The sequence below is a fragment of the Leptonotus elevatus genome, chromosome 3 (genome assembly GCF_054856555.1).
Source record: "Leptonotus elevatus isolate MCC_2025b chromosome 3, RoL_Lele_1.0, whole genome shotgun sequence".
NCBI classification, from domain to species: Eukaryota; Metazoa; Chordata; class Actinopteri; order Syngnathiformes; family Syngnathidae; genus Leptonotus; species Leptonotus elevatus.
The window spans coordinates 15,884,943-15,911,786 of record NC_141241.1 but is presented as its reverse complement, the minus strand read 5'-3'; the positions used below and the strand labels follow the sequence as shown (position 1 = coordinate 15,911,786).

The following is a 26,844-nucleotide window of genomic DNA, read 5'->3' as shown; positions in this document are numbered from 1 at the left end:
GATTGGTCCAGATTTGACTGTTTCCGCCGTGTTTGGCTTGCACTGCACAGGCACATTTCCACCGCTGGTATTAGGGGGGGGGGTAAAGCACAGTGTCTGCAACCCGATGTCCACAACCAAGCACCACTGCGACGCTGGTGATTAAGACTTTGAATTGGCTTGTAGAGAGGTAAGAAGAAGAAAAAAACCTCATTCGAGCACCCTGAAAAAAAACATTCTCCATGCGATGCAGTGTATCCCAACCTCCGTATTTCAAACAATGACAACAAGCTAGTGCTAGCTTAAAAGGTTCTCTTACGACGAGCAGCAAGCGATGAACCAACAACGCAGGATTCAATATTTAATTAATGTACCCAAGTCGCTTACGTATTATAAATGAGTCACTCGCCCTTATAGCAAATGTGGTTGGAGAAAAGCGGAATTGCAAAAAAACAAAACATTAACGCGCTAGCAAGTTAGCGTTACTTACAGCAGTAGAAATGGACGCGAATACTTTTTTTTTATGTTGGCTATCGCCTGTTTGCTATTTTTGCTGTATTTTAAGTATTTTGTGCATCCAAACTGTATTTTCAATTAAGTAAACTCCATGCTTGTGTGTTTTGAAATCAAGAATGAGTGTTTCAATAGTCGAGATTTATCGTGTGCTCTTTTTCTGTAAATGTGCCACATGTCATACGAGGACATATTTGCAAGCAAATGCTGGTTTATTTATTATTTATTTTGATGAAGCAATTTGCTTGCAGTGTGAACAGAAATGCGACCAGGATTTGGACAGGTTTTTCCACTTACGTCGACAATACCGCCGCCATCTTGAATCGAAGCTTTTGTGCGAGTGAATGGAACGTTTCATTATTTTGCATGTGACAAAAGTCGAAATATTTCTCCAAACTGTTTTTTGATCTAATACACTGTCCTCTGAAATTCATTTTTTTTTGTTAATGATGTTTAGTCAATAATTATACAAAATTGTAACATGCATAGCAATATCGCAGTTGGCATGACGTCACGATGACGTAATCACATGTTGCTGTTGGGCGCTGGCCATCTTGAAATGGGGGCATGCGCTTGTAAACATCGTCATCGCAATTTATATATTCCAGATGTGTTTTGTCTATTTTGTCATAGAAATTCGTTGTGCATGATTTTTGGTCGTATATGTAACCTTGCCAGCAAGCGGTATTAGTTTACAAATACTACGACGAGAATACATCTTGTACTGCTCCCGCTGATACGTTCTCAACTAACCTTTTTTTAGGTCTGACCAATCAGGCGTGGAACAAACAAACCTAACAGACTTATAGACGCTGCAATTAATTCTGTTCACGCAGAATTATTCACTGTTTCCTTGTTGAATGTTGAACAGCGAGTGCCCGGAGGCGCTTCTTGCATTTGTCCTTTTCTTGCAACAGAATGTCCCTCCTTTTCAAAACTGATCTGGCGAGTGAAGTGCCAGATTGATCATGTGAAAAACTCCAATGAGTGAATCCCAGTTATCAATATGGCTTGTGAGGTTATTGAACATAGTGCGGCACGGTGGCTGACTGGTTAGCACGTCCGCCTCCCAGTGCTTCGACCTTCCTGGGTGGAGTTTGCATGTTTGCGTGGGTTTTCTCCGGGTACTCCGGTTTCCTCCCACATTCCAAAGACATGCATGGCAGGTTAATTGAACACTTCAAATTGTCCATGGGTGTGATTGTGAGTGTGGATAGCTGTTTGTCTCTGTGTGCCCTGGCTGGCAACTAGTTCAGGGTATACCCCGCCTACTGCCCCGAAGCCAGCTGGGATGGGCTCCAGCGACCCTTGTGAGGACAAGCAGTTAAGAAAATGGATGGATGGTTATTGAACATGTTCATCATTTAAGATTGTCGAGCGGACTCGTTTTGGACCCTGTTATCGGGAAAATCCACACTCAACTAACCTTAGACATAAGGATAATCTTACAAGACATTCCTATAAGGCTGTTTATAAAATTGTCAGTGCCTTTGATATGTCATGTTTTGTTACTTGGAGTACTGCTATTTACAAGTTCATGAACGTAACACACATCTCAGTTTGTGTTCACGGCCATCTATGTCAACCACACCACAGCCATCCAAAAACTGTCTTTTGGTTGTTAATAAACGTTCACTGACTAATGTTACAGTAAACAATAGTAGACGCTACAATATGTTAGCATACCAAACAGGACGTTGCGTTCCATCCAGGGCCGGACTGGGACTCATTTTCAGCCCTGGAGTTTCAGGACTCAGATCGGCCCACTTAAGTTCACGTTGTAATGAACGTACGCAGCTAGTGTATCAATGTAAAATATATTACCATTCCATCTAATGATGTTCATATTGCATTTAATTTAAAATTGAATTTGCTTCAAATATCACGATCAGTGTTTATTTGAACCAGGGTTGGAACATAAAAAAGGAAACAATATTTCACCACAAGGCACATTTACCAAATGTAGTCAAACGAACAAGATTAAGGCAGATAACATTGTACTTCCTGTTAGTGCTTTTATTTTGAAACATTGTCACCACTTCTGGTGCACTACCTAGCTAACGGACGCTAACTTAAAGACAGCGACGGTAATTGTTTGAGGCTTTCCCATCATGCTTCATTTCCGTTACTAGTAACACTTGTGACTGTGTACTGTTATGCCTCTTTTATGTGTTATTTTTTTGCAACTTTTGGTATTAAATTATTTTGACTTGGTGACATCCTCAGTAACAGGTAGGCAGTCAGTGCTATATATAATATAATGCGATTTCAGTTGTATGACATTGAGACGGTTGGATTGAAATGTTATGCACTCCCTTTATTTACTGATTTCAAGAAGTATTCGTGGGCCAGAAATAATTGATTGGTGGGCTGGAGTAGCAGTCCGGCCCAGCGGGAATTCGCCAGGACGTCTTGTTTACTCAATCCGGGCCTGGTTACATCAAACACATAAAGTAACCTGTGTGTGCTAATGCTATCTTCCAGACACAACTGTTCCTATGTCAGAAAGGAAATCAGGCATCAGCTGCGTGCTTCCTTTTAAATCGTCAAGCAACCCCGTCGCGCTGCCATGAAAGGCAGGTTTGCATCGTATTAAGTATTTTCGGTGTGATATGCCGTAACTTTTAGACTCTGTTGCTAACACCGGTTAGCCACGACACTGCATTACCCACAATGCCTCAGTTTACATTACGGATGAGCCGGATTACCACTACTGTGCATGTGCGTCACGGACAGGCATGCAGAACGGGAGAAGCAAGAGACGAGGCAGTTTCGAGAGAAAAACAAAGCGCCAAAAACATAGACTCGACAATTAAATTGTCTTGACTGACTTTGTCGAAATAGACGTGTCTAGTCAACTAATCATGGCAGTCCTACTAAGAATGGTCATTCAAGATTGCAAAACGTTGCAAAGACGTTCGCCAGATACTTGCACACCGGTTTTATGCTCGCAAAGAAATTTTGCATGTTAAACATTTGATGGTGACAAGAAAAAGCTGCTCAGTGAGATACGGGTTTTAAGGGGATTTTTTGGTTGTCAAAATAATTGTGATTATTATTTTTAAATAATCACCCAGCCCTACCTGCAAATATATATAAAACGTTTGATGGGTCTTCTTTTAAATTGACAACTGCATGCTATATTTTCACCATCAAAAGAGCATGTCCGTGCCATTAATCCGAGCAACAGAAAAGTCAACTACATATCCAGTTCCTCTGTACTCATGTCAACTGTGTCTGAATTTCCACTATTTCTATTTTTAAATCAAAGTACCAGTTGAAATGTAATTACGGCTGACGTGTCTTCCCACCTCAGGTAACGTTATCTTTTGGACTGACTGACTGAAGTTTCACAAATTCAAACGACGGTGAAAGAGAAGAACTTAAGGTTAAAATCAGCTTTCACTGCTTTCTCAATTGCTCTGCGTTGGTTCAATGAAAATTTTAAGTGGTTACTGTGCCACTGAGGCAATCTTGTGATGTTCTCTGGAAAACATCCACTTAAGTAACCCTCCTCATGTTCCTCGATTAGTGTATTTATTTATTTTAACAAGGAAAACTAAAAAATACCTTAATCTGGCAGTGCAACCACAACTTGACCATTTTTCCAATATGAAGCATACAGCAAAAAGGCACTCACTATTTAATGTAGACACACACTGAACTAGGTGTAAAAATGTTGTTTATTGTAGACATAACAGTATACTGTAATGCCACTCATTAGTGTTTGTTAACACATTTTTTGAATAACAGTTTTTCCGACCTGTACTGGCATTGCACATCATTTGCTACACTTGCTTATAAAAGTAAAATAAGTAGGGGTAGAATTAAATTTGCACTGTAAAAAGCCTCAAATTTGCATTGGGCGCCGTGTCATTTCCTGATTGCTTTCTACTGCAATGTGATTCCGCTCTTGTTGTCTGTTTTTGCTGCCATTTAAAGTTGCTTGTGTTACATTTTGAATGCATGAAAAGTACGATACAAAAAAAAAGAAGTTTGATTTGATTTTAATTTAGTTTGGTTTGTAGGGCCAAAATGTCTGAACTTTTTATGGAGTGTGAGGAAGAGGAGCTGGAGCCATGGCAGAAAGCAGCTCCAGAGGTGTTGATTGAGGATGACGACGATGATGACGAGCCCATTTTTGTTGGAGTAGTGTGTATGTACACTTTTTACTCTTGTATTCTTTGGCTATACATGTATTTTAATTATGGTGATACCATAAGACATTTCATAATTTATATCTCAATTACAGTATTTGTACTAAGTCATTATTTTGGTTGTTGCCCCTAATATCAGATGTTCATTTGTGATGCCTTTTTTTAAAACATGTTTTACAGCAATTAAGGAAAAAGAGAATCCACCAAGCTCTCCACTTCCTCCAAAGGACAATATGAAGAAGCAAGCGGTCACATCTGCTCCCCGTGCTCCTGCTCCCCGTGGTCCTGCTCTCGCTCCCGTTCCTGCTCCTGTTCCTGCTACCGCTCCTATTCCTGCTCCTGTTCCTGTGACGACTCTAGCCTCCTCTTCTATAATGTTACCTTTGAAAATAGCTGGAAATGCCATCAGTACTTCTACAGCCGGTCTCACGACACTAACTCCACAGCCAGTTATTGTCAATAATCAGGTATTGTCATTTAAACAATTTCATCCGCCCCACCTCCCCCTGTGAAATTTAAATTAATGAGAGTCTACGTATTAATCTGTTTTACTCCAAGGGCTTCATCGTAACCCCACATTTAACCAGCGGCAACAACCTCATTGCCGCTCTTGGCAATCAGTATCCTCCTGGGACCAAGTTTACCCTTGTGCCAGGTAAAGTTGAGTCTCATGAAATCAGGAGTACTAAAAGTTCTTGTAAAGTAAAAATCATTGTGTTTTAACGCCCGTAGTCCACTGAGGGGGGCAAATATTTGCGAGGCTAGCAAATGTTGATTTCTCGTTGGCGTTCATTCAAGGTCACATCGCTTGAGAAACGTTCTCTTAACTTTGCCAACAGTTTTGAATGAATGTTTTTCTTGTTTCTTGTTTTGTGTTCTTGACTAGAAAAAACATTACAAATCTAGGTGAACGTTTGCGAACCTTGAACGAACTCTGACCGGAGCAAGCATTCGCTACTTTCGCCAGCACTCGCAAACGTTCGCCCCTCAACGGCTTAAGTTTGACAGACCACATAGAAGAGTGTCGTTAACAGCCCTGCCAAATTTGCATGGTTAAAAAAAATGTACGTGCACTCATGTGAGTGAGGTGCTCTAAAGCTGCCACAATAGCCTTCATCTCTGGTTCACACGCTGTCTGTCAAGTTAGAGGGCTATCTGAAGGGGGAAAAAAAATGCATTTTCGGGGCGTAAGTATAGTTAGCTAGCTTACTTCATGTCGATGCGGCGTCGGGCAGACGTGAACGAATGCACTCAATTTCTTTTATAGTGTGGGGGGGGGGGGCGCTCACGTCAGTGCCCACGTGTCTCACTGGGCACCGTTTTAGCCACGGCCTTTAAATCAGGAAAACTGAAATGGCGAACAGTTTCACGCTATATCTCTAAAATCGAGTTACTACATTGTTTTCGGTCTTTGCACGTGTTCAACAGTTAAATTCAAACAGAGCTCTGAATTCACCTTGCAGGGTATTTAAAATAACAAAAAAAGAGATGATGTGAATCTGTTGTTGTGGTTTTCAGTGTGCTTATAAGGGTTTGGATGTTGTGTTATTTCAGCCAATCAGACGCAGCAGCTTATCCAACGGGTCACCCCATTAACAACTGCGATACCCGGTGTTGTCCATCGGCCTCATGTGCAGCAGATCCGAAACAACGTTGTGACCTTGGCTAATGTGCAGAACCCCACTGTGTATACAGCCAAACCTCATCTGCTTCAAGTCACCCAGGCCACCTCTCTACAGACCATTGCCTTGCCTGTTCAGGCTAACAACTTAAACACAGGTGTGCTCTTGGAAGGCGCCATGCTTATTTGATGAGCACAATCGCATTCATCAATGTGCTTATTTTGTCTCATTTTTGGGTGCCCAACAGAGACCATGAAGCGTATGTTGCCACTTCAGCAAGTAGACACTGCTGTAAAAAGATTCAAAATAGATGTCGGTAACGGTAAGTTTTTAGCAAGAAAACGACACGAACGCATTTACGATATATATCGTCATATCACCCAGCACCTTATGTGTAAATTGTAGAATCAACTTCTGCATAATCCTGACAATTTAGAAAAGTGCATTGTGGAAATGCTTACTCTCGTTTCCCCTATGCTGTGGTGTACCTTTTTTAGGCCTAGCAAACGTGGCCAAACCAGTGGAGAATGGTGACATGAAGAAAAAATGCCCAAACTGTAAGGAAGAATTCCTTCTGCAGGAGGCGTTGGATCTTCATTTTACTGTATGTATATGTTGTTACTCAATGTTTCATTAAAACATTGTATTGATGCTTTGTGGAATTTAATGTATGTGGATGTTCTTGTTTCAGAGTTGCCAGGCTAGAGTGGAAGGCAACGTTGCGCTAGCCGACAACGTTGTCACGCATAAACGCATCATGCTGGTGTCAGAATTCTACTATGGCAGATTTGAGGGAGATTCTCTCAAGGCATCTGTAGAGAGGAGCAGCATCACTTTTAAGTGTCAAAGCTGCTTCAAAGTTCTCAAGAGCAACATCCGGTATGTTAATATTCAAGCTACAATTTTGATGTTGTGAAGCAACATGGGACACTGCACTTCCTAACCAGATGTATGACAAAAATACCATTTTAAATATGTGCACTGTCTGTTTGTTTTTTCATTGAACTAATGTGCATCACAGTATCTTAATATATTTGACCAATCTTCACCATAATTCATATGCACAGCTCTCAAGTTCATTTTTACTAATGAAAAATCATATATATATATATATATATATATATATATATATATATATATATATATATATTTATTTATTTATTTTTTAAAGACCCATGCATTGTTATCTACATGTCACACGCACGGGTAACCACAACATTGTAGAGTTCTGGCAAACATGTCTGCAAAGTATCTCTGGCTTACTTAAAAAAAAAAACAAAAAAACATATTGGTAGGTGATGGCTGCAGCATATTTGCATGCTACATTATGCAGGAGGCTTGTTGCTAGAGGCTCTTAAAGTGGCAATAGCCAGACCCCAATGTGTTTGAGGCATCTCTTGTTACCAGTTAAGTTTTGTTGATATCCGCCTGATGAATGTGACATCATTTTTATGATAATAGTTATCTGCCAGATAGTTGTGCATCCCTACACTCCAACCCACTGCCGATCTAAATGAGGAGAAATAGATCAATTCCAATTCCAATCCATTTGAATGTTGGGCTTGATTCTGGCTCAAATTAGAGAAGATATGATTTTAACAGCGACTGATGATTGGAGCACATTATTGCAATAATGAACATTTCTTTTATGAACACTGTCCAAATTCATGTACGTTGCAGAACAAATCTTTCCAAGGAGCCACTGTAAAAATATCTGTGCCAGTAAAGACACACTGAACATCTTAGATGGATGACTGTAGTGAACTGTTTATCCTCGTGGGCCGAAGGATGAAAAATGAGCGCGAGTTTAGGCGGTGTATGAACCATTCCCTTGATTGAGTAACTGTGGTAGAAATGCTTTTTTTTTTTTTTAAATAAAAAAAAAGCCTCTGTAAGCGACTTTTAATGGGGAAGAACATCTGTACCTCAATCGCCCTCTTACTGTAGCGGTCAAAGGTCACAAACATAAGAGATTCTATTAGGGGAGCAGACTGAAAAATGGGTCCTGCTTCATCAGGCACTAGTGGCACATAGCCATGGATGCGTTAATTGCCGCTGCATCATTAGGCAGAGCAAAACTTCTTGTGGTTAAAAGGACCATTATATACAAGAATATAAAGTGAGGTGAATGGAGAGTACTTAATTCATCCTTTGTATAGCTTTAGGACCTGCACCTTACTAATTGCAAAGCGATACCATTCATCACATGTATTGTCTTGGGTTGGGCAGTCCATTCCAACTATTTAAAAGCTTAAGTCATAAAATGTAGAAAAATGCGTCAAATAAATCTGCTGCCCATCACAGATCATGATTTATGACATTTTCTAAATTAGATACAGCATACTGTACAAATCAACTAAATCACTGCCAATCGACACTTTCTCGTTCTTGAATTTTGTATTCCTATTCTTTTTTTTTTTTTTTTCTTTTTTAAGTCACAATTTAAGGCTGCAGAAAATAGCAAATTGAATCGCTATTGCCACCCGTGGTCAAAAAATGAAACATGTCATATCTGCAGACAGAGGGTGGGAAATTCGAACCCGAATCCAGTCTGAAAACTATTGGCCCGAGGCTTGCAGGAGTACCCATTGTGAACAGCTAAGGTGTTAATCTGCTAATTAGAAGACGTTTCAGTCATAAATAGTCAAATAAAAAGGCTATTGTAAAGATACTTTTGGGCAAATTGTTATATAGAGCAGCATTAAATAAAAAATAAAATAAAATTGAAAGTGCAGTACATTGTTTAATTTGTTGTAACTAAAAACACTCGTATCGCAAATAATCTTTCGCCATTTTGACATTCTACCGCCCTCTGAAATTGACGATAAAGTGCCCTCTGGTTTGCATTGTTAATGTCACAGCTCACCTGTTGTCTGGATTTGTTCAAGTGACGTTTGCAATGCGAGCCTGAGGGCACTTTAATGTCAATTTCAGTCGCCAGCAGAGGGTAGAACAATGTTGAAATAGCTGCTAACGTAATCTTGTTAAATAACAATAAACCAATCTATCTTTAGCCAGTTGCAGTTAGCGCTTGAAGCTAATGTTAGCGATAGACATGTCTGGACCCAACCTTCTAACCAAACCCCTTTATATGAACGTTAGAAATCGCTTATCACTTTATTCCGTCTCAACTCCTTGCAGTCAAGTGCTTCCACCACTCATGAGCGTTTAAGTGACCAGTGTGCATATCCATTCGGTTCCAGGTTCATGAACCACATGAAGCACCACCTGGAGCTGGAGAAGCAGAACAATGAGTCCTGGGAGAGCCACACAACTTGCCAGCATTGCTACCGCCAGTACATGACTCCATTCCAGCTGCAGTGCCACATCGAGAGCGCTCACAGCCCAATCGAATCCTCCAGTATGTCATATCGAGGCTTAATCGGCTCACGTTCCAGTTCTGTGCATCGCCTTGAGTGTCCGTTTGTACTTCTATTTCCTTCTTCTTAGCGAACTGCAAGATATGTGAGCTAGCATTCGAGTCTGAGCAAGTGCTCCTGGAGCACATGAAAGACAATCACAAGCCTGGGGAGATGCCCTACGTCTGTCAGGTCTGCTGCCTCCAAACGAAATGTTGCACGCCATGATGCGGATTAACTTTAGTCTTCCTCCACCACGCAGGTGTGCAATTATAGGTCCTCCTTTTTCTCGGATGTGGAGACACATTTCCGAAGTATCCACGTAAACACAAAAGACCTGCTGTGTCCTTTTTGTCTCAGGATTCTGAGAAATAGTCAGAGTTACATGCATCACTTCATGAAACACCAGGTAAGATGCTGCCTTCCAATGATTCTTTAGAATAAAGCAATCAAGTTTTTCAGAATGTGACCTACTACTTGAGGGTAGCGTTCCCCAACCTTTACATTTGAATCATTTCAAAAATAGTGGTTATATAATAGGGGTGTGAATTGCGTAGTGCCTGGCGATTTGATCCGTATCACGATTCATAGGTCACGATTCGATTTGATGCGATTAATCCCGATACAAATCTATAAATCTATAATAAAAAAAAAAACTTTTTTTTTTTTTACTCAAATTTATAAAATACTAATCAGTAAACTTGTACATGTATAGACTGTAAGATTTGTATGAAAATGTATTTATTTACCTGAAACAGGCTTATAAATTACTGTATTTAACAAACAGGTTGCAGTCTGTTTCATGTTTGAACAGCATTCAAATAAAATATTAAGGCTTAATGTTCCATTAATATTACATTCTTCCATGCTTAAATTGTGAACCCTCACCCGAAGTAAGACATTTTGTTGAACATTTCCATCAAAAAGTGATGTTTAAAAATCGATTCGGCCGCATATTGAAACGATTTGAGAATTGCGCACTGTAATATCGCGATATATTGCCCAATTTATTTTTTTAACACCCCTATTAAATAGTGAGTAAAAAAAAATTGAGTCACCCGAGCGCAGCCAGATTGTCACAGTTGTCGTTGTTTTTTTATTTATTTTTATTTTTATTTTGCTACACCACATGAACACGAAACACTGTTGCTGTTTCATCTGTCCGTATCTTTGTAACTCGAGTATTTTGTTGCTTTTTGACCTATAAAAATGAGGGAATTTAAAAAATCTTCTTTTTTTTAACCCTGTACGATGATCTGAAAGTTACTTGCGCGCCCCCATTTTCCAATCAGATAATAACAACTCCAATTAACATAACAATGATCTTATTTCAATTTACTCACACACTTACTCAGTGTGAAATCTGAGCATGTTTCATTGACCACAAGGCTATTACTATTTGTAGTAAATAATGTGTTTTTGGAGCAATTAAGCAAACTTAATTGGGTCATTTCCTGCGTCTCTCTTATGGTTCACTCAGGGCTCAGTTACGGTGCAGTTGCACCCGTTTCTTTTAACCAAAGTGTGAAAGGATGAGACGATGAAAATGTGTACTGTATACGGAGAGCTTCATGAAGCAGCTCGAAGTGAACTGTCCATGAAAACACTTTCTCAGACTTTATGTGTTGCCGTTCAAAATACTATCAAAATATACGGAAAATTAAATAAACCGTTTTGGAAGGAAGCTAAGCATCTCTGATTAGCGTTTTACATTGCGTACAATCTGTTTTGTGTTTCAGAAAAAAGGCATCCATCGCTGTGGAAAATGTCGACTGAATTTCCTCACCTACAAAGACAGAATGGACCACAGGACTCAAGTCCACAAGACTTTTAGAAAGCCTTCAGTTCTGGAGGGCCTGCCCGCGGGGACAAAGGTGCGACTCATCTCACCGCCATCATCCACGGTCTGGTTCGGGGACTCTGTCACAGTCATAATCTCTTTTACTCCGGCAGGTGACCATTCGAGCTTCCCTCAGTGGCAAGACAGTCGCCATGTCGAGTTTACCCGATCGATCTGCTTTAATTTTAACTCCTGAAACACTAAGCAGCAGTGCAAAAATCAAACCTCCTGGCGGTTTGGGTAAATCTAAACGAAATATCTTAGAAGCAGGAAAGGCCAAGACAATTCAGAAGAAGAAAGGGAATTCTGCTGACAATTGGAACCTTTCACTCCGAAACATAAGGTTTGTTGCTTAGCCAAACTCAAAAATGCATGTGCATGCCACTGGAAATGTTCAGAGGCCGATATTCAGGATTCACTCATATAGAGCTCCCTAGTATTCATGACAGGCCGAGAGCAGATTAATAGGCATTATTAAAGCACTGAGATATGCAAAGTAGCTCGTTTTGTGTTTATTTATTTTTTCTCTCCAGGCACTCATTAAGCTGGCTAAAAATAATACAGCAGTTGTTCCTAAACAAATGAGTGTAATTGGGCTCAGTCATCAAGTACGACATGCTGGATTCAGTGTTATGCTTCTTTTTTTCTCTCTTTTTTGACTGTGTGCTCATTTGCAAATTTCAGTGTGAATGGAGGCTGCCACACCTGCATTGAGTGCAACACCAAAATTGATGATTTCTTTTCCCACTTCCTGGCATACTCTGATTGTGGAGCGTGCAGTTATCGGACAAGTTGCAAAGTTGCCATTGGAAATCACATGATAAGGTTTTTGTTTTTATCATTGTGGCAGTTTGCTTCAGTGTGTGTGTGTGCTATTAAAAGTTTTGTTTTTCTCCTTTTTTCAGATTTCATAGCACAGTCAACAAGAGCAGATTTTCTAAAGCGGATCAGAGGAAACACTCATCTGCTATAAAGTAGGTTTCCTGCTTTGAGTTGACACCGTTTGCATTTTTGTGAACTCATTCACTGCCATGGATGTTCATGTTCAACTGGATTCCAACCGTTTACTGCATCAACGTGTATGTTTTCCAACGGACAGGGCGTGGAAGAGTTTGTTGGTGAAATACAAGCTTGTAAACTATTGTTATGATTAACAAATCCCTGTAGGTGGCAGCACTGCATCGCTTTGGATTTGATAATAGCACATGTTTTGATTTGAAGATAGCTCGAGATTAGGAATTCAACATTATCAGGCACTGGCCCTGTATATTGATGCTATAATGCGATGTTTGTTTGTTTTTTCAGTATAAAATCGAACTGATTATTGACTTTCTGGGCTTTATAGCTTGATTAACTTGAACAGTGTATGTACTGTACTGTATTTGTATGATATCATCAGAGAATGTGTCACACTAGTTATTAAAAAAAAAAAAGAAGATGACAATTCATGGAGAAAATGGCGAATATCAAAGGTGGGCATTCTGTCAATATTGACAGATGGTCTGTTAATTCAACAATGACAGAAGCCGCTTTTGTTGACGAATGACGAGAAACTTTGAAAAATGACATGACTAAGCATTGACGAAAGTGGTGCTTCATCAAAATGAATGTAATAGTCTGCTGTTACTAACAGCAAGGGCAAGAAAGAGCCTGTTATCCTTGTCAACAGGTTTTGCTGACAGTCCTAAAATAGTAGTGAAAAAGGAAGCGTGGTTAAATAAAGTTGACGGACAAACTGACTGACAGTTGATTGACGATGACAGACGGGTGTCCCAGCTGTTGACGAATGACGGACCGGTAAAATGTATTGACGTGCCCATCTCTGAAAATTACCAGGCAAAAAAAATAAAGCCATACTCAAGCCATGATTATTAGTTGTATGTACACATTTCTGTCTCTAAATTACCATTTAAGCCATCCACTTTACTGTCTTGTTTTTTTTTGTTTTATAATATAGTTTGAGGTGTCACAAGACCACAATTTTTTTTTGTCTAAGTTCTGCTCTACGCTGCTCTCTTTTTCCATTCTCAAAATGCTAATTTTCTCCACTTTGTTCTACTGCTGATTACTAGAGAATGGAAAAAGATAGAAACAACTTTTTTTTTCTCTGTATATCGTCACAAAATAATCTCCTGTGTGTTTTGAAAGGTCAGTCAAAACAGCTGCAAATGTATATAGTTACACATCTGATAAATGGACGCTTTTCTTGTAGATTAACGCTGGTGTGTCTCAACTGCGACCTCCTGGACGCGTCAGGCGGTGACGTGATGAGCAAACATTTGAATGACACACCAACTCACCTATGCAGAATCATTGAGGAGAAAGGTATGAGTTTTAAGCTTCACATTTTGTGTCGTTTGACTTCTCTTTTAAAGTCATCTTTTGTTTTTAACCCAACAGGTGTCAAAACCGAAACTGGACTGTAAGTAGAAAACACGATGTATATATTAGATTTTAGCATTTGTGCCACAAAACCTGAGAAATAAATCTCCTCACTAATAGGATTTTTTATTGCATTAATAAAGTAAGTTCTAAATATCAACTACAATTGATGTTTTCTTCTGAATCAAGCCAAGACTACAGTGACGCTTTCCGAATGAAACGGAAGGAACTACACCCCAAGATGAAGGAGGCTCGGGAAAGGGGGGAAAGTGCCACCCTGAGACATGACAAGATGATAATCCTAAACCCAACTGCACATCAAAACAACACAGAAACGGCCGATGACTCTTCCAAGGTATGTTCGATGTATTACGTTCTCTATGGAGTCATATTGAGACGTATCAAAGAAAGATTAGGTGCATTCAAACTTAGGTGGTCTGAGGAACACAATTAATGAATTGTGTAATCTAATTGAATCCAACATTTTATTTTTTATTTTTGCTATATCAGAAACTCATCTGGATTTATTTTTTGATGACTCATGGTGCAATATAATCTGCCTGGACTCGGGACCAAAGGCTCAAACAACCCTAATCTAGATCATACTTCCTTATTCTCTAACCAATAGAATTAATATAAGGTTCAACTCTACCTAATCTGACCACTAACACCGAAAACAAAATACATTTTCTTCAACAAATTATATATTTTTTGTTAAATGTTTTGTTTGTAAACAAACTATTCAAAACAGACGGCTCAAACCCCACTCTTCTCGTCAACATTGCGCCTGCTTTCAGCAACCAATGGCAAATTTCTCAAAACGGGATCTGTTATTGACAGACCACCCTGTGGAAGGCCAGCTATTACCACCAGTGATGGGAAAACACCAAACTACTAGAACAGATATTCGTATAAAGCAAGAGAAAGTCAATCTGGAGGGCCAAACGAGACTGCACGTCTTGCAGCTCCAATGCCATAATATGCTTACAAAAACAGACATTTTCTTCTGGTTTGACTCATTTGTAGCCTCCAAACTCAAGCAAACATTGTGATGGTTTTACTGATAATGACACTGAATGCTGGATGTTTGTTTTTCCAGACATCAACAGTTTTGGAATCATCACCCATGGAAACGACCTCAGAACCTGAACAAATTGAGAAGATGGAAGAACACTTACCTCACACGGTTGTTGACCAACTGCCATCTTTGCCCGTGTTGCCAGCAGCCGTTGAAGGTTCTCTCGGAGAAAACACGACTCGGCCTGTCCTTTCAGCTGTTGAAGATTCTCCGAGAGAAAACGTGATGCAGTCTGGCTCCTCCCCTACTCGCGCGTTGGATGGCGTCGAAGATGTCGAGCCAGTTGAAGACTCGAAAATCATGGAGGACTGTCATCCCATTGAAATCCCTGATTGAGCAGCAAACATAAAAGAACAATGCTAACCACAACAAACTCTTTTTATATTTCTAAAACCATCCCCCATAGAAGAATGGCGGAATTTGTATTTAACTCAACCATGATTCATTCAAATCTTCCAGACAAAGGCACATTGTAGATATATCATGATAATGGATGCTGTTAACCTCTTATCAGTACATTTAGAAACATCGTTGGATCCCACTTGTGATTAGCGCGATGGGCTTGATTCGTCAGGTACACTTTTTTTGTGTGCTGAACCGCTTTATTTATTATGTAAACGTGTTTTTTTACATTACTTTAGATGTTGTGTTCCAAGATGGGCTATCTGTATTACCTTGATGGCATTTGACCTGAAAAAATAATAGAGGTGTCTTTAAACGGGCCACAAGAAGGCCTAATATACAATACTGTATACTGTAGGCCTACTTGATGCAGGATCACGCATTATTCTACTTAAGATATCAGCATTGGCCACTCTGTTTTAGGCTTTGTCCATGAACCAAGAAAAGTACACAGATGCTAAGTTTGTACATTGGTTGTGGTTCTTTTCCACATTCCAATAATGACTTAAACTCACATCTAAATTCAAAGTACTAAAAAAGGTCAACTGGAGATGTATCATAAGATGTTAAATAAACAATTCTGGTGCACAAACGTTCTCATAAAAATGCTTTACAATTTTATATATATATATAGTGTTGTTTTCTTACATTGTTATAATAATGTGCAGTAATCTAGATCATGTGATCTAGGCGGTTATATTTCCATTTCGGATATACTGTACGTTCATTTCCAGGTTACAGTATTTGTATCACTGGACTGTTGGAATGTAATTAAAGTACAGTATTTAGTCATAATTTTGTCATGTGTAATGTCTTGGGTTGGCCACTACATAGAGTGGATATTAAAAGTCTACACACCCTGTTCAGATGCTAGGGTTTTGTTACCTGGCAATAGCAAGATTGATATTGTGATTCCCTCAAGTGAGTTCTCCACAATAACAATCTGGGACTGCTCCACGTTGATTTGCTCGGGAAAGGCGGGACATTCTGTACAATACTTCGAGCTGATTGGACGATGCGGCATTGTGTACATTTATTTTGACCAATCACGGCCACCGATGAAAATGTCGCCTTCATTCTCGTCGAAGGCGGGAAAGCACGAACGTCTTTACCAGCCAAAAATTCACGAAGCGCAACAAGGAAGCGGTGAGTAATTCTGCAGGAACAGAATTAATTGCAGCATCCATGTTAGGTTTTTTGTTTGCCCCGGCGTCCGCGCTGGCTTCCTGGTTTCATCACAGGTGCATATCGCGCCCCAAACACAATGCGGCTCTGTGATTGGTCCGAACGGCGGAAATCAACGGGCTCGGTACAAGATGTATTTCCCGGAGTTTGTGAACTCACAAATACCACGAGAATTCATCTTGCAGAGTAAGGCTAAGGTTTTTGTGATGTTAAAAAAAGTGACCAAGTTAAAATATCTTCCTAATTTGGTCCACCTTTAATATTTAAAAGGTTCCATCCATTTTCTGAGTTTTATGTGGGCTTGCGTTGTCATAACCCTATTTCCTGCTTCTTCGTCCATCTCGTCTGAGGTGGGGGGGTGGTTCGGTCGGGCTCCATTATAAGTGCCCCACCCACGTGTCTTTTTTGAGACCATGCTAAATTAAATGTCACTTGGGAGTTGGATTAATGGATAACCAAATCCACCTGCGGACGCTGCGGATGTTCCCGGACGTGACGCAATCTCCACCGACCTTTCCTATTGGCTGAGGACTGGACGCGGTTCCCAAGGAAACAAACAGCCAAACATTTGCCGAAACGTCGTCGACACGCTACAAACGACTTGAAAGCGTTACTATTCTGACACAGTATAAGCTCAGTGTAAAACAAAGGCTATATAATATCAATCGCGGTTGAAGCTGTTTATACACAAAAACATTTTGTTGGCTTTTTGTGTGTGTTTGTTTTAGACTTCGCGAAGCAAAGTCGTCACGCACCAAGTCGGCTGAATTCAACACGGCGTAAAAGACGACAAAAATGGTAAAACTTCATGGAAATGCAAAAACGCAAGTTTGTCTATCTGTCTATTTAAGAAAAGAGATGAGCTGCTGAACACAACTAATTTCCTTACAGAACAACTTTGGCGTATTAGTTAAATTTTGAATACATGTTCAAATGTTATTTGAGAACTTTAGCTTACCAAATATATCAAACATTTTATATCCTTGGTATTGTCCTCACTTTGGCCTACGAGTTGGACAAACTACATGTTAGTAGTGCTGCAAAACTGTGCACGACTAGTTAACATTTATGTGCTACTAGTGTTACCCTGTTGGTGTAGACATATACTAGTGTACAGAATTGTCGAGTAAGTTTATTTATTTACAGTACTAGGCCCTTTTTGTAGGCCTGTGTCATGAACTAGTAGCTACCTGGACAAGACTACCTAAATGCCACTTTTTGCCTCAATTGTAGGATTGTAGTTTTGCAACTAGTATTCCAAAGCTGACCTACTAGTGTGCAAAAATGTCATAGTCGTGGAAGGCCATTAAAAAAAAAAGTTACCTAAAGTATTGTTTTTTTCCCCCCACTACTAAAGTCAGAATCCTATAATACTAGTGCCACATTTGACCTATAATATACACTACTATGCATGTGTCATGCACTTAGCAGCCTGCAGGGCCCTACTAGTCGAACCAAAATGCCCACTACTAGTTTTGCTTCACAAGTAACATGTTGTAACAAGTTGCTGAATTTTCTTATTAGTGAGAACAAAGCACATATTAGTACATGGACCATAAGTATGAGGACTAAATGCTCAAACGGCTTTCCGTTGTCTTTCCCGCTCTGTCAAGAGTCGGAACCTGACCCGTAGTCAGCAGTATCGGCAGGTGGAGCAGCGGCGCATCACCGAGGCACAGAAGCAGGTGGAGGCCCTGCGAGTGGACCGCGACCGCAGAATCGTGGCCATCGTGAGGGAGGAGGACAATGTGGATAAGAAGAGGTTCTTAAGACAGGTGCAGGAAGAACAGAGGGAGAGAGAGATCGAGGACGCCATGGTAAAGGTGTGTTTTCGCAGTTCTGCATTACATATATGAATGGGGAGGTTGGAGTGATTCTCTCCATTTATCCATCTCTCTCCATGTTTGAAGGTAGTTGCTGAAAATGTGCATAGACTTAGAATTACGTATTAGCATCTTTTTTCCTGATTTGGTTTTGTTGTCCTGATATTCAGTTAGCTAGCTTGCGATACGATACGTATTTCCTATAAATAGTCCACTGTCCTGATTGCTTTAGAGAAGTGATGTCCAAACTCGGTCCTCGAGGGTCGAAGTCCTGCAAGTTTTTGAGGTTTCCCTGCTCCAACGCACCTGATCCAATGAACAGGATCATTATCAGGCTTATGCAGAGCTTGCTGATGAGCTTCAGGTGTGTTGGAGAAGAGAAACATCCAAAACCTGCAGGACTCCGCCTCTCGAGGACCGAGTTTGGACACCACTGCTTTAGTGCCTCAATGTGTTGGCCATGAGTGTGCGGTGGGCTTTAAGATGAAAACCACGTGACCCTGACAAAATGGATGGATTGGTATTAGTGTACTAATAAATTGCCTCATTTGTGTATGAACATGATCACCTCTCACTGCCACTCCCTCATCAACTTGCAGGCCCAGAGCGAGAAAACGGTGAGGGAGAAGCACCTTGTACAAGAGGAGATGCTGGCCAAACAGTTGGCCCGCATCAACCATGACAAGCAAAGAGAAGGCAAAATCAGGCAGCATATTAGAGACAACAGGTACCCTACACCTTGTCATACAATTACATTACTCTTCAAAATTTGCCGATAAGAGGTGAATGCCATCGATGGATCGGACAAATGCCTCTCATACAAATTAAGATTTTTTTTTTTTGTTAAATATCTTTCTTGGAGGAGTCTGCGTCTCCTTTTGATTTAATGGTTTCATTAGACAGTAATTCTCAAAGTGTGGTACGAGTACCACTGGAGGTACTTGGGCTTCCTTTAGTGGTACACAAAAAAATGACTGCCCAAGTACAGTAAATGGTGACTTGGGGAGTGGGCCCAAATTTTTTTTTTTTGTACTATCCTGCCGCCGTTTGCAGGGGATTAAGGACAGGCCCAGCTCTCTAATACTGAAAACTCGATTCAAATTCATGGAAATAATAATAATTCTGCCTTCAAAAACGCTGATAAACATTAAATATAAGATGTAATGTCTTGTTTCACAGAGCCGATCAATGATGTCATTAATCGATCGTGCAAATTAGGACATACAGCCGATCACCGGTTTTGCACAAAATGCAAAATATCATCCGATCTCGATCTAGCCAATCAGATTGGTGTAAAGTCTATTACATATTTGTTTATTTTCATAAACCACTTCCATTTTTTCCCGATGTATTAGATGATATAGTCTTTTTTTTTATTGTAACTTTTTTTCAATATCAATTTCTTGTAGTATTCTGTCTTTACTCTCAAATATTTTTTCCATATTATTTCAACTTTACTCTTTATTACTTTATTCTTTTCCTTGAAATATTATTTTATATTATAATGGTACTTTGAGAGCCAATTATTCTTGAGAGGCTGGTTTGAGAACCAATATATTACCAGGTTCTGGGAAGGAGTAATAAAAATAGCAATAGAAGAAATCTCAGGTTGCTTCAAATGTTGAATGGCGATGTGCACTAACCCCACAATCCAAATTGATAATTGTGATTCACTCAAGGGAGTTCTTCACGTTATGAATCTGGAACTTCACTCGGCAGATCCATTCGGGAAAGGTGGGACTTGCTGTACAATACTTCGAGCTGATTGGACGATGCGGCATCTTGTGCACGTTTGTTTTGACCAATCACGGCAACGGATGAAAATGTCGTCTTCGGTCTCGTCTTAGGGGGAGGGGGGGGGGGGAGCACGAACATCTTTACCAGATAAAAAAAGCATAAAGCACCTCTCGCTGCTCAACATTCAACAAGGAAACGGTGAGTAATACTGCGAGAACAGAATTCATTGCAGCGTCCATTCATCTAGGTTAGTTTTGTTTGTTTGCCCCGGCGTTGGCGCTTCCTGGTTTTGTCACAGCTGCATGTCCCGCCCTAAACAACGCCTGATTGGTCCGACCTAAAAAAAGGTCGGTTGCGAACGTATCAGCGGGAGCAGTACAAGAAGTATTTTCGTAGTATTTGTAAACAAATACCGTGAGAATTCAACTTGTTGGCAAGGTTAGATGTGCACTTTGGAGCACACCAATGTTCATGTACTGTAACTGTTTCTGCTGCTTATGAATAAAAAGATGGATCTTTCTTTAAGGCTTTTTACTTGAGGTTCTGAATTAACACGGCTGTAGTAGTCCAGCAAACCGGAAGAGGATGCAAAAAGCCCATACTAATTGAACACCTGCTGATAATTTTGCTGTTCAACTGAAAAGTTGGATATTTACATTCAAGGGGTTAAGTTTAGATTCATCCTAAAAAATAAAAAATAAACACTCCAAATCTTTTTGTAAATTGTGTATTTTTCCTCTCTGTGTCTTTGTAGCTCATTTTGAATTGTCTCTCCAAACAATCTTTCAGCATGGAGATTCGAGAATTGGAGGCAAAGTTGAAATTGGCCTACGTGAGCAAGGAGCAAGTGGCACAGATGGCAGAGCACGAAGCTATCAAGTGTGAGACAATGGTGACCTGCCTTCTACACGTTGCCTCTTGAATAGTATCTCCCAAAACAAATCGGCTGAGGTGATCCCCCCTTGTACTGTCCCCGTTTCTTCTCTGACGTCAGCGCGAAGAAGCGGAGATCTACAATAAGATGAAGAGCATCTATGACCGGGCCACCTTGGAAGAGGAGAAGCGGGAGCAGAAGAAACAAGAGGAGCAGCTCAAGTACCTGCAAGACCTCAACTTGCAGCTCATCGAGCAAGAGAACAAGAAACAAGAAGCCTACGACGACTTCCTCAAGGAGAAGCTCATGGTGGATAACATCGTGCGCAAGATTTACGAAGAGGATCACATGTGAGTCTCGATGATCACGTTTACACTTCAATCAGGCATGGTCGTATTTGATTACGGTAAAGGGTGAGTGGGTGAGTTTTTTTCCCCAAGCAGGTGTTAAAGCTGATCTCAAAATATAAATATAAACATATAATATTTAAGTCCTCAAATTACACAAGAGGCACGCTAAAGCAAGTTTAATTAGCTGAATAATGTTGGAGCCCCCAATTGACTTGGGATAGAAGCAGCAGGGTGTACACCCTGGACTGACATTCATTTCCACCGATGGACAAATGAGTCTTCAATTAACCTAACATTTATTTATTTATTTTTTGTATGTAGGAAGAAGCTGGAGAGCTTCCAATTTTGAATCTTCAGTATTTAAATTTAATTTAATACTGTATGTACGATCACATTTTTTTACTCACAAAAACTGCAATCATTTTTGGGAGGGGGAGGTCCAATACCAGTAATTTGTTAAAAACCTCGTTTATTTTCAGTTTTTGTGCTCAGGCCATAGTAAAAAAAAATAAAAATAATAATAATAATTAGGAGCCATCTAGTGGAATTTTGATTTTGTTGTTAGGTTCAATTCATTTATAGTGTTCCGTCTACATTTGTGATGACCCATTTTGCTTTGTATACGTAACAAGTGAAAGTATGTCTCTCTTGAAATAATATACCTACTGAATACAGTTGGTAATGTAAAATGTACTTGTCAGATGCATGCTCTCGTTATAAGTGCTTTTCCACTAAGCCTAAGTATTCATCTTCATGAAAAAATGTTCTTTCTTCACAGTGCAAAATTGGCACAGCATTTTGTATGAAGTTGGCTTCCTTTGCTCCTGAAAGTTGGCATCTTAAGAGATGCATAAATATAAGGAGCCAAATCCTGAGTAGCAGGCAATTTGAGAATACCATTTAAGTGGAAGTGGTCATTACGTAACGTGGTCTTCAGTGCGCCCTCCAATGGACACAATTAGCAACAGTTTCTTGCATTGAAAAATTGCATTTCATGTGTTGTCCATCCCCACACGTTTGTCACCGCTGCTCTAGATTATCCATAGGTGTGACTGTGAACGGTTATGTGCCCTGCGATTGGTTGGAAACCGGCCCAGGGTGTAGCCGGTCTCGAGCCCAAGTCAGTCGGGGCCTAACAAAATATAGATGAATGAGTTATTAATCAACTTAATATTGAATCAGCAGACTGACAGGTGTTGGTCCTGTGTTGAAGGGAGCGACAGAAGAAGATAGAGAGGGTGCGCGCTACCCAGAAGCACATCAAGGACTTCAAGGCGCAGCGGGCCGAGTGGCAGCGTTTGCAGAACGAAAGGATGGAGGAGGAGAACAGACGCCTCAGGGAGTTCACACAGCGGCAGAAGAAATCGAAGCAGGACTTCTTCGCCAAGATCAGAGAACGAGAAGACGCAATACAGAACCTCAGAGATACGGTTGATAAGACTTAAGATATATCATATATTTATGAAACGTGTCAATGTAGCACTCACTCAAAAGAACTGTTCCTGCTTTTGTCCAGCTTGCTGAAAAAATGAGCGAGGACATGCGACAGCGTGACGAGATGGAAAGAATTCGCCAGGAGCTTTGTCTCGAGGAACAAGAAGAAGCCAGTAGGAAGAAAGATATTGTAAGAATATTTTCTATGTTCTTTTAAAAAGCCACCACACTATGAGTGGCCCCTTGATATATATTTTTTTCTTGAGAACTTTTTTTTAAATCAAAAAATCTGTTAAAACATTCAATATACGTTTTCCAAGAAAACGGAGGGTAAATGGGAAAAATAATCTGGGAAAAACTGGTAAAAATCCAAAATATGTATAAATATTGGGAAAAATAAAGGGAAAAAACACAAATTACGAATACGAGGGTGTCGAACTGTGAATATGCAGTTTGACTGTAGTTTGAAGTTGTAATGTCACTAATCACCACTAGGTGGCAGCCATATCTTAGTTACACTTTTACAGGGTCTTATAGAAGGTGAATAGGCCTAATTATTATTTTTGCACATTTGGGATGATATGCAGGGCAAATTAATATTAACATTTTGAGTTAGTTGATTTTTGTGGCAAAATGTACAAGATCAGTTCTTGCACTTAATGTTTGTTTCTTGTTCATCAATTGTGTGCTGTCCTTGGAAAAGAGCCCTTTTGCACGGGAAAAAATAAGTTTGCTTCGAACCTTCTGTTGTTGGATTATGATAGTGGATATTTTATACATGCGTTGAAAACAATTAAATATTTTTAGAACATGTATTTTGTCAAACATCTGGTTAGGAAGTGGGCTCCCAAGTAGCACTGCTGAAAAATTGCGGGCCCTTTCCATCTTTGGTCACCGCTCAAGGGACTGTGCCATTAAAGCAGCAAACTTTCAGCATAAAACCTGACGTCAAAATGTTTCCCCACCTTCCAGCAAGACATGGAGAAAAACATCAGACAGAGGCTGACGTTGCAGAGGACCTGCCAGGAGCAGATGGCCATGAAGGAAATGCGTCGGCAGGCGGAAAGAGACGAAGAGGCGACCTTCCGGAAAATGACCATGGAGAAGTTTGCGGAGGACGACCGCATCGAGCAGATGAACGCCCAAATGCGCCGCAAGAAAATCATGGAGCACAAACGCGAGGCGGATAAGCAGATCGAACAAAGACGACTGGAGCTCCAGGCCGATAAGGTACCCGACCGCCGTCCTCCTTCGAAGCATCAACATGATCGAACACCTGTGGGCAGTGATTCAATATCTTTGATATTCATGTACTAGTAATACTGTGCACTAGTAGAAGGACTGGCTTTTTTCACACTACTTTGACATTTCTGTATACTAGTAGGACAAAATAGGAATACATATAATGCTCAAACTACTTTTCACCTTCTGCATCAATGTCAGCGGGACCAAAGTGAGATTTTTTTTTTCTCTCTCTGAAACTGTGCCGTTGCGCTTTCCACCTTACAGGACAGGATGGCTAGAGAAACGGCACTGGAGGAAGACCGAGAGGGGGTGTGCAGACAGATTATCGAAGAGGAGAGACTGAAGCTACTCCAGCGACACGCAACCAAACTTCTCGGACACTTGCCAAAGGTAATGCGCCAATCTTACACTGCCTTGTTTCTCAAACACTGTCGTGGCACGAGTGCTGAGAGATCATCGGGTCTACTGTGGTAAACCATTTAATTCAAATCCAAGTTAATACTAATAACTAGTTTTAATTAAAAAAAAACATTTGTTTCATACACCACTGCATTTTTAGCATTTTCCAATACTGCTTCTTGGGAAACTGTTATTTTACACTTCTATCTCATACTGGGAAACGCGTTCTGTGCATGATGTCATTTGGTCTCTTTTCAGGGTATACTTCGCGAAGATGACCTGAAGCACTTTGATGAAGAATTCAGGAAAAACTTCCAGACCTGTCAAGCAGAGAGCTCTGAAAACTATGGTGGAGATGACTGATTCGTTTTCTTTTCTTTTTTTTCTTTGTAACTTAACCCTTATACAATGCTAGTGACTAAATGTAATCATGCTTTCATGGCCAATCTCCAGTAACAGTCATATGTACACATGCAGATTGGATGAAGTCTAACACAAGAGGTGCTGATGACAAGGTCAAAATATTACAGCTGCAACAGACGATGATTAACATATTGTTGAATTAATAGCTTTCATATTGTCAAAAGCGAGTGTTATTGTTTAATGTCAATTTTTTTTGTACAACACTTGTACTGGACCGACCGAGCATTTTTCGATCTAAAAGACGTTTAGTAGACGTCTGCGTCTAGACCCCTCGTCTAATCTTAGACGTTTAAATAACTGCTAATAGACATGTATTTATCAATGTCTAAATTTAGACGTTTTCTAGATGTTTATTTTTATACCAAATTCAAACTGCATTAGACGTCGTATAGATGTCTGTTAAACATTATTCACAACAGACCAATGCTAAAGGAAATTAATGTGAAATCAGGTTGTCTAAAAAAGGGACCAAATTTGACCTGTGATCCTTACCTTGATGTAGTTCCACGATGACAATTCACATCACGTGTTTTTGGAACTTTTAATTTGGTTTCAGTAACACTAATGTCATGATTCTTTTACTACTGGATCTAAATAAATCTCTTGATGTTAGCATTATAACCAAACTAGATCTAAATCAATACATTGTTTTTCAAACATTATCCAACTGTCACAAACATTTGAATGTGAAAACAATGTATTTTTAATTACTTCTCACATTTTTAAACATATTGCAATTAAAATAAAATACAATATTACCAATATAATATAAACATTTGTTTTGTTTTGAAATTCGGGTGAAAAAGTGGCTCAAGGGTTAATACAAAATGTAAAAAATTGTTTAAAAATAAAAAAATCCAGACACTACCTGCCTGGGATGCATAAACCAAAACGCAGAAGAAAAAAAATACACACATTTCTAATTCCCCAGGAAATCATGAAACTCTGAGACAAACAGACGTGAAAATAACAGAATAACTTTAATTATTACGGATATGACCTTTTTTCATTTTATTAAATTAGTTAATCCTTAGAAAATACCTCCTTTCTGTTTTCCGTCATGGCACAGTTGTACACCCTCTTCTTAGCTCTTGAAAAATGAAATAAATGTTAGTTGAAAGTTTAAAACGTTTTCCAATTACCACAAGTCTTTGCCTTATTACAAAAAGTATGTGGCATTTTGTGTGTGCTTTTGGATATGTTGTAGTTTGATTTGGTTGTACATATCGAGTTTTTTTTTTTGGGGGGGGGGGTGAATGAAGGTATGGTCCAAAAAGATTGCTTTGGCCTGTCCGGGATGTTTCTGGGTGTCAATAAATGCAATGTCACTATTGAAGATTTCAATTACTATGTAGACATTTCCTATAGGCTATGCTTTTAATGGGGCAGATGCCACCGACTTCCGGGTTTTACACATCAGCGCCGTTTCCGGCCACTGTTGGCCGTGTTCCAACACTTGCACCCCCAACCGCGCATTCCCGCTCATCAGCGGGAGGGCGTCTCGGCTATCTGAAATGCTTCGGACACTGAGACAAGACACTACTCACTCGCAGCCACGCAACCGAGGGGCACAAAGGCGGAAGCGCAAGTACTGGGACGCGGCCCACACGTCGCAAACCGGAAATGGAAACAAAGTTGATGGGTGAAAACCCAGAAGTTCAATCAATATGCACAGATAGCACAAGGTGGTTGTAATTACTTTGATAATCAAGATTACTGCGATTCAATCTGTACCTTGTTGAGTCCGGACAGTTTTTGAGACACAATACCACTGTTAAACTCATTACACAACACAACACACTTTTAACTTGCAAAGTGCTTTGCCTTCGAATTTGATTCCCTGTTGATCATAAAACTAAGTAGAATGTGCAAGGCTGCATTTGAGGATGGTCGGAAGTCGGATTTATTTTACCCTTACGACCTTGACGGTGAAATTATTTCCTCTTTCAACCACCCAATCCTGAAATATCCATCTCACAATAGTGTCACGAGATTTGTATGCAAAGATTGTTACACCTAGTCCTAAACTTTGTATGCAAGAT

General features: G+C 40.0%; 2 protein-coding genes across 5 annotated transcripts; both read left to right on the top strand.

Moving 5' to 3' along the window:
- On the top strand, window positions 1-15,924 carry znf280d (zinc finger protein 280D). Of its 2 annotated transcripts, XM_086072289.1 has the most exons (20): window positions 12-169; window positions 3,809-3,880; window positions 4,521-4,648; window positions 4,830-5,116; window positions 5,208-5,304; window positions 6,204-6,428; window positions 6,519-6,593; window positions 6,769-6,875; window positions 6,963-7,150; window positions 9,475-9,632; window positions 9,722-9,822; window positions 9,893-10,039; window positions 11,370-11,504; window positions 11,584-11,813; window positions 12,155-12,295; window positions 12,376-12,444; window positions 13,683-13,795; window positions 13,871-13,892; window positions 14,042-14,207; window positions 14,952-15,924. In XM_086072289.1, the coding sequence occupies exons 3-20, from the start codon at window positions 4,528-4,530 to the stop codon at window positions 15,264-15,266; spliced, it is 2,697 nt and encodes an 898-aa protein (XP_085928415.1). In that variant the 5' UTR covers window positions 12-169; window positions 3,809-3,880; window positions 4,521-4,527; the 3' UTR covers window positions 15,267-15,924. The 2 variants fall into 2 exon arrangements, with proteins under 2 accessions (XP_085928414.1, XP_085928415.1); XM_086072288.1 differs by lacking the exon at window positions 3,809-3,880 and having other exon boundaries at window positions 1-169.
- A 525-nt stretch (window positions 15,925-16,449) lies between these two features.
- mns1 (meiosis-specific nuclear structural 1) lies at window positions 16,450-26,035 on the top strand. Of its 3 annotated transcripts, none has more exons than XM_086071700.1 (11): window positions 16,450-16,478; window positions 17,246-17,315; window positions 18,131-18,340; window positions 18,940-19,067; window positions 20,867-20,969; window positions 21,072-21,301; window positions 22,515-22,731; window positions 22,818-22,925; window positions 23,708-23,965; window positions 24,245-24,370; window positions 24,638-26,035. In XM_086071700.1, exons 2-11 carry the CDS (start codon window positions 17,313-17,315, stop codon window positions 24,740-24,742), a joined length of 1,488 nt encoding a protein of 495 aa, XP_085927826.1. In that variant the 5' UTR covers window positions 16,450-16,478; window positions 17,246-17,312; the 3' UTR covers window positions 24,743-26,035. The 3 variants fall into 3 exon arrangements, with proteins under 3 accessions (XP_085927826.1, XP_085927825.1, XP_085927824.1); XM_086071699.1 differs by lacking the exon at window positions 16,450-16,478 and adding an exon at window positions 16,630-16,703; XM_086071698.1 differs by lacking the exon at window positions 16,450-16,478 and having other exon boundaries at window positions 17,007-17,315.
- Window positions 26,036-26,844: the final 809 nt, after the last annotated feature.

What these genes read in the sequence shown, in the direction of transcription:
- mns1 (XM_086071700.1), top strand. An exon ending in CAGCATATTAGAGACAACAG is followed by an intron (nt 19,068 to 20,866) that starts GTACCCTACACC and finishes ACAATCTTTCAG; the next exon opens with CATGGAGATTCGAGAATTGG. An exon ending in TACAGAACCTCAGAGATACG is followed by an intron (nt 22,732 to 22,817) that starts GTTGATAAGACT and finishes GCTTTTGTCCAG; the next exon opens with CTTGCTGAAAAAATGAGCGA.
- znf280d (XM_086072288.1), top strand. Translation starts at nt 4,528, where the DNA reads ATGTCTGAACTTTTTATGGAGTGTGAGGAAGAGGAGCTGGAGCCATGG. An exon ending in ATCACTTCATGAAACACCAG is followed by an intron (nt 10,040 to 11,369) that starts GTAAGATGCTGC and finishes TTTGTGTTTCAG; the next exon opens with AAAAAAGGCATCCATCGCTG. An exon ending in CGGCCGATGACTCTTCCAAG is followed by an intron (nt 14,208 to 14,951) that starts GTATGTTCGATG and finishes TTGTTTTTCCAG; the next exon opens with ACATCAACAGTTTTGGAATC.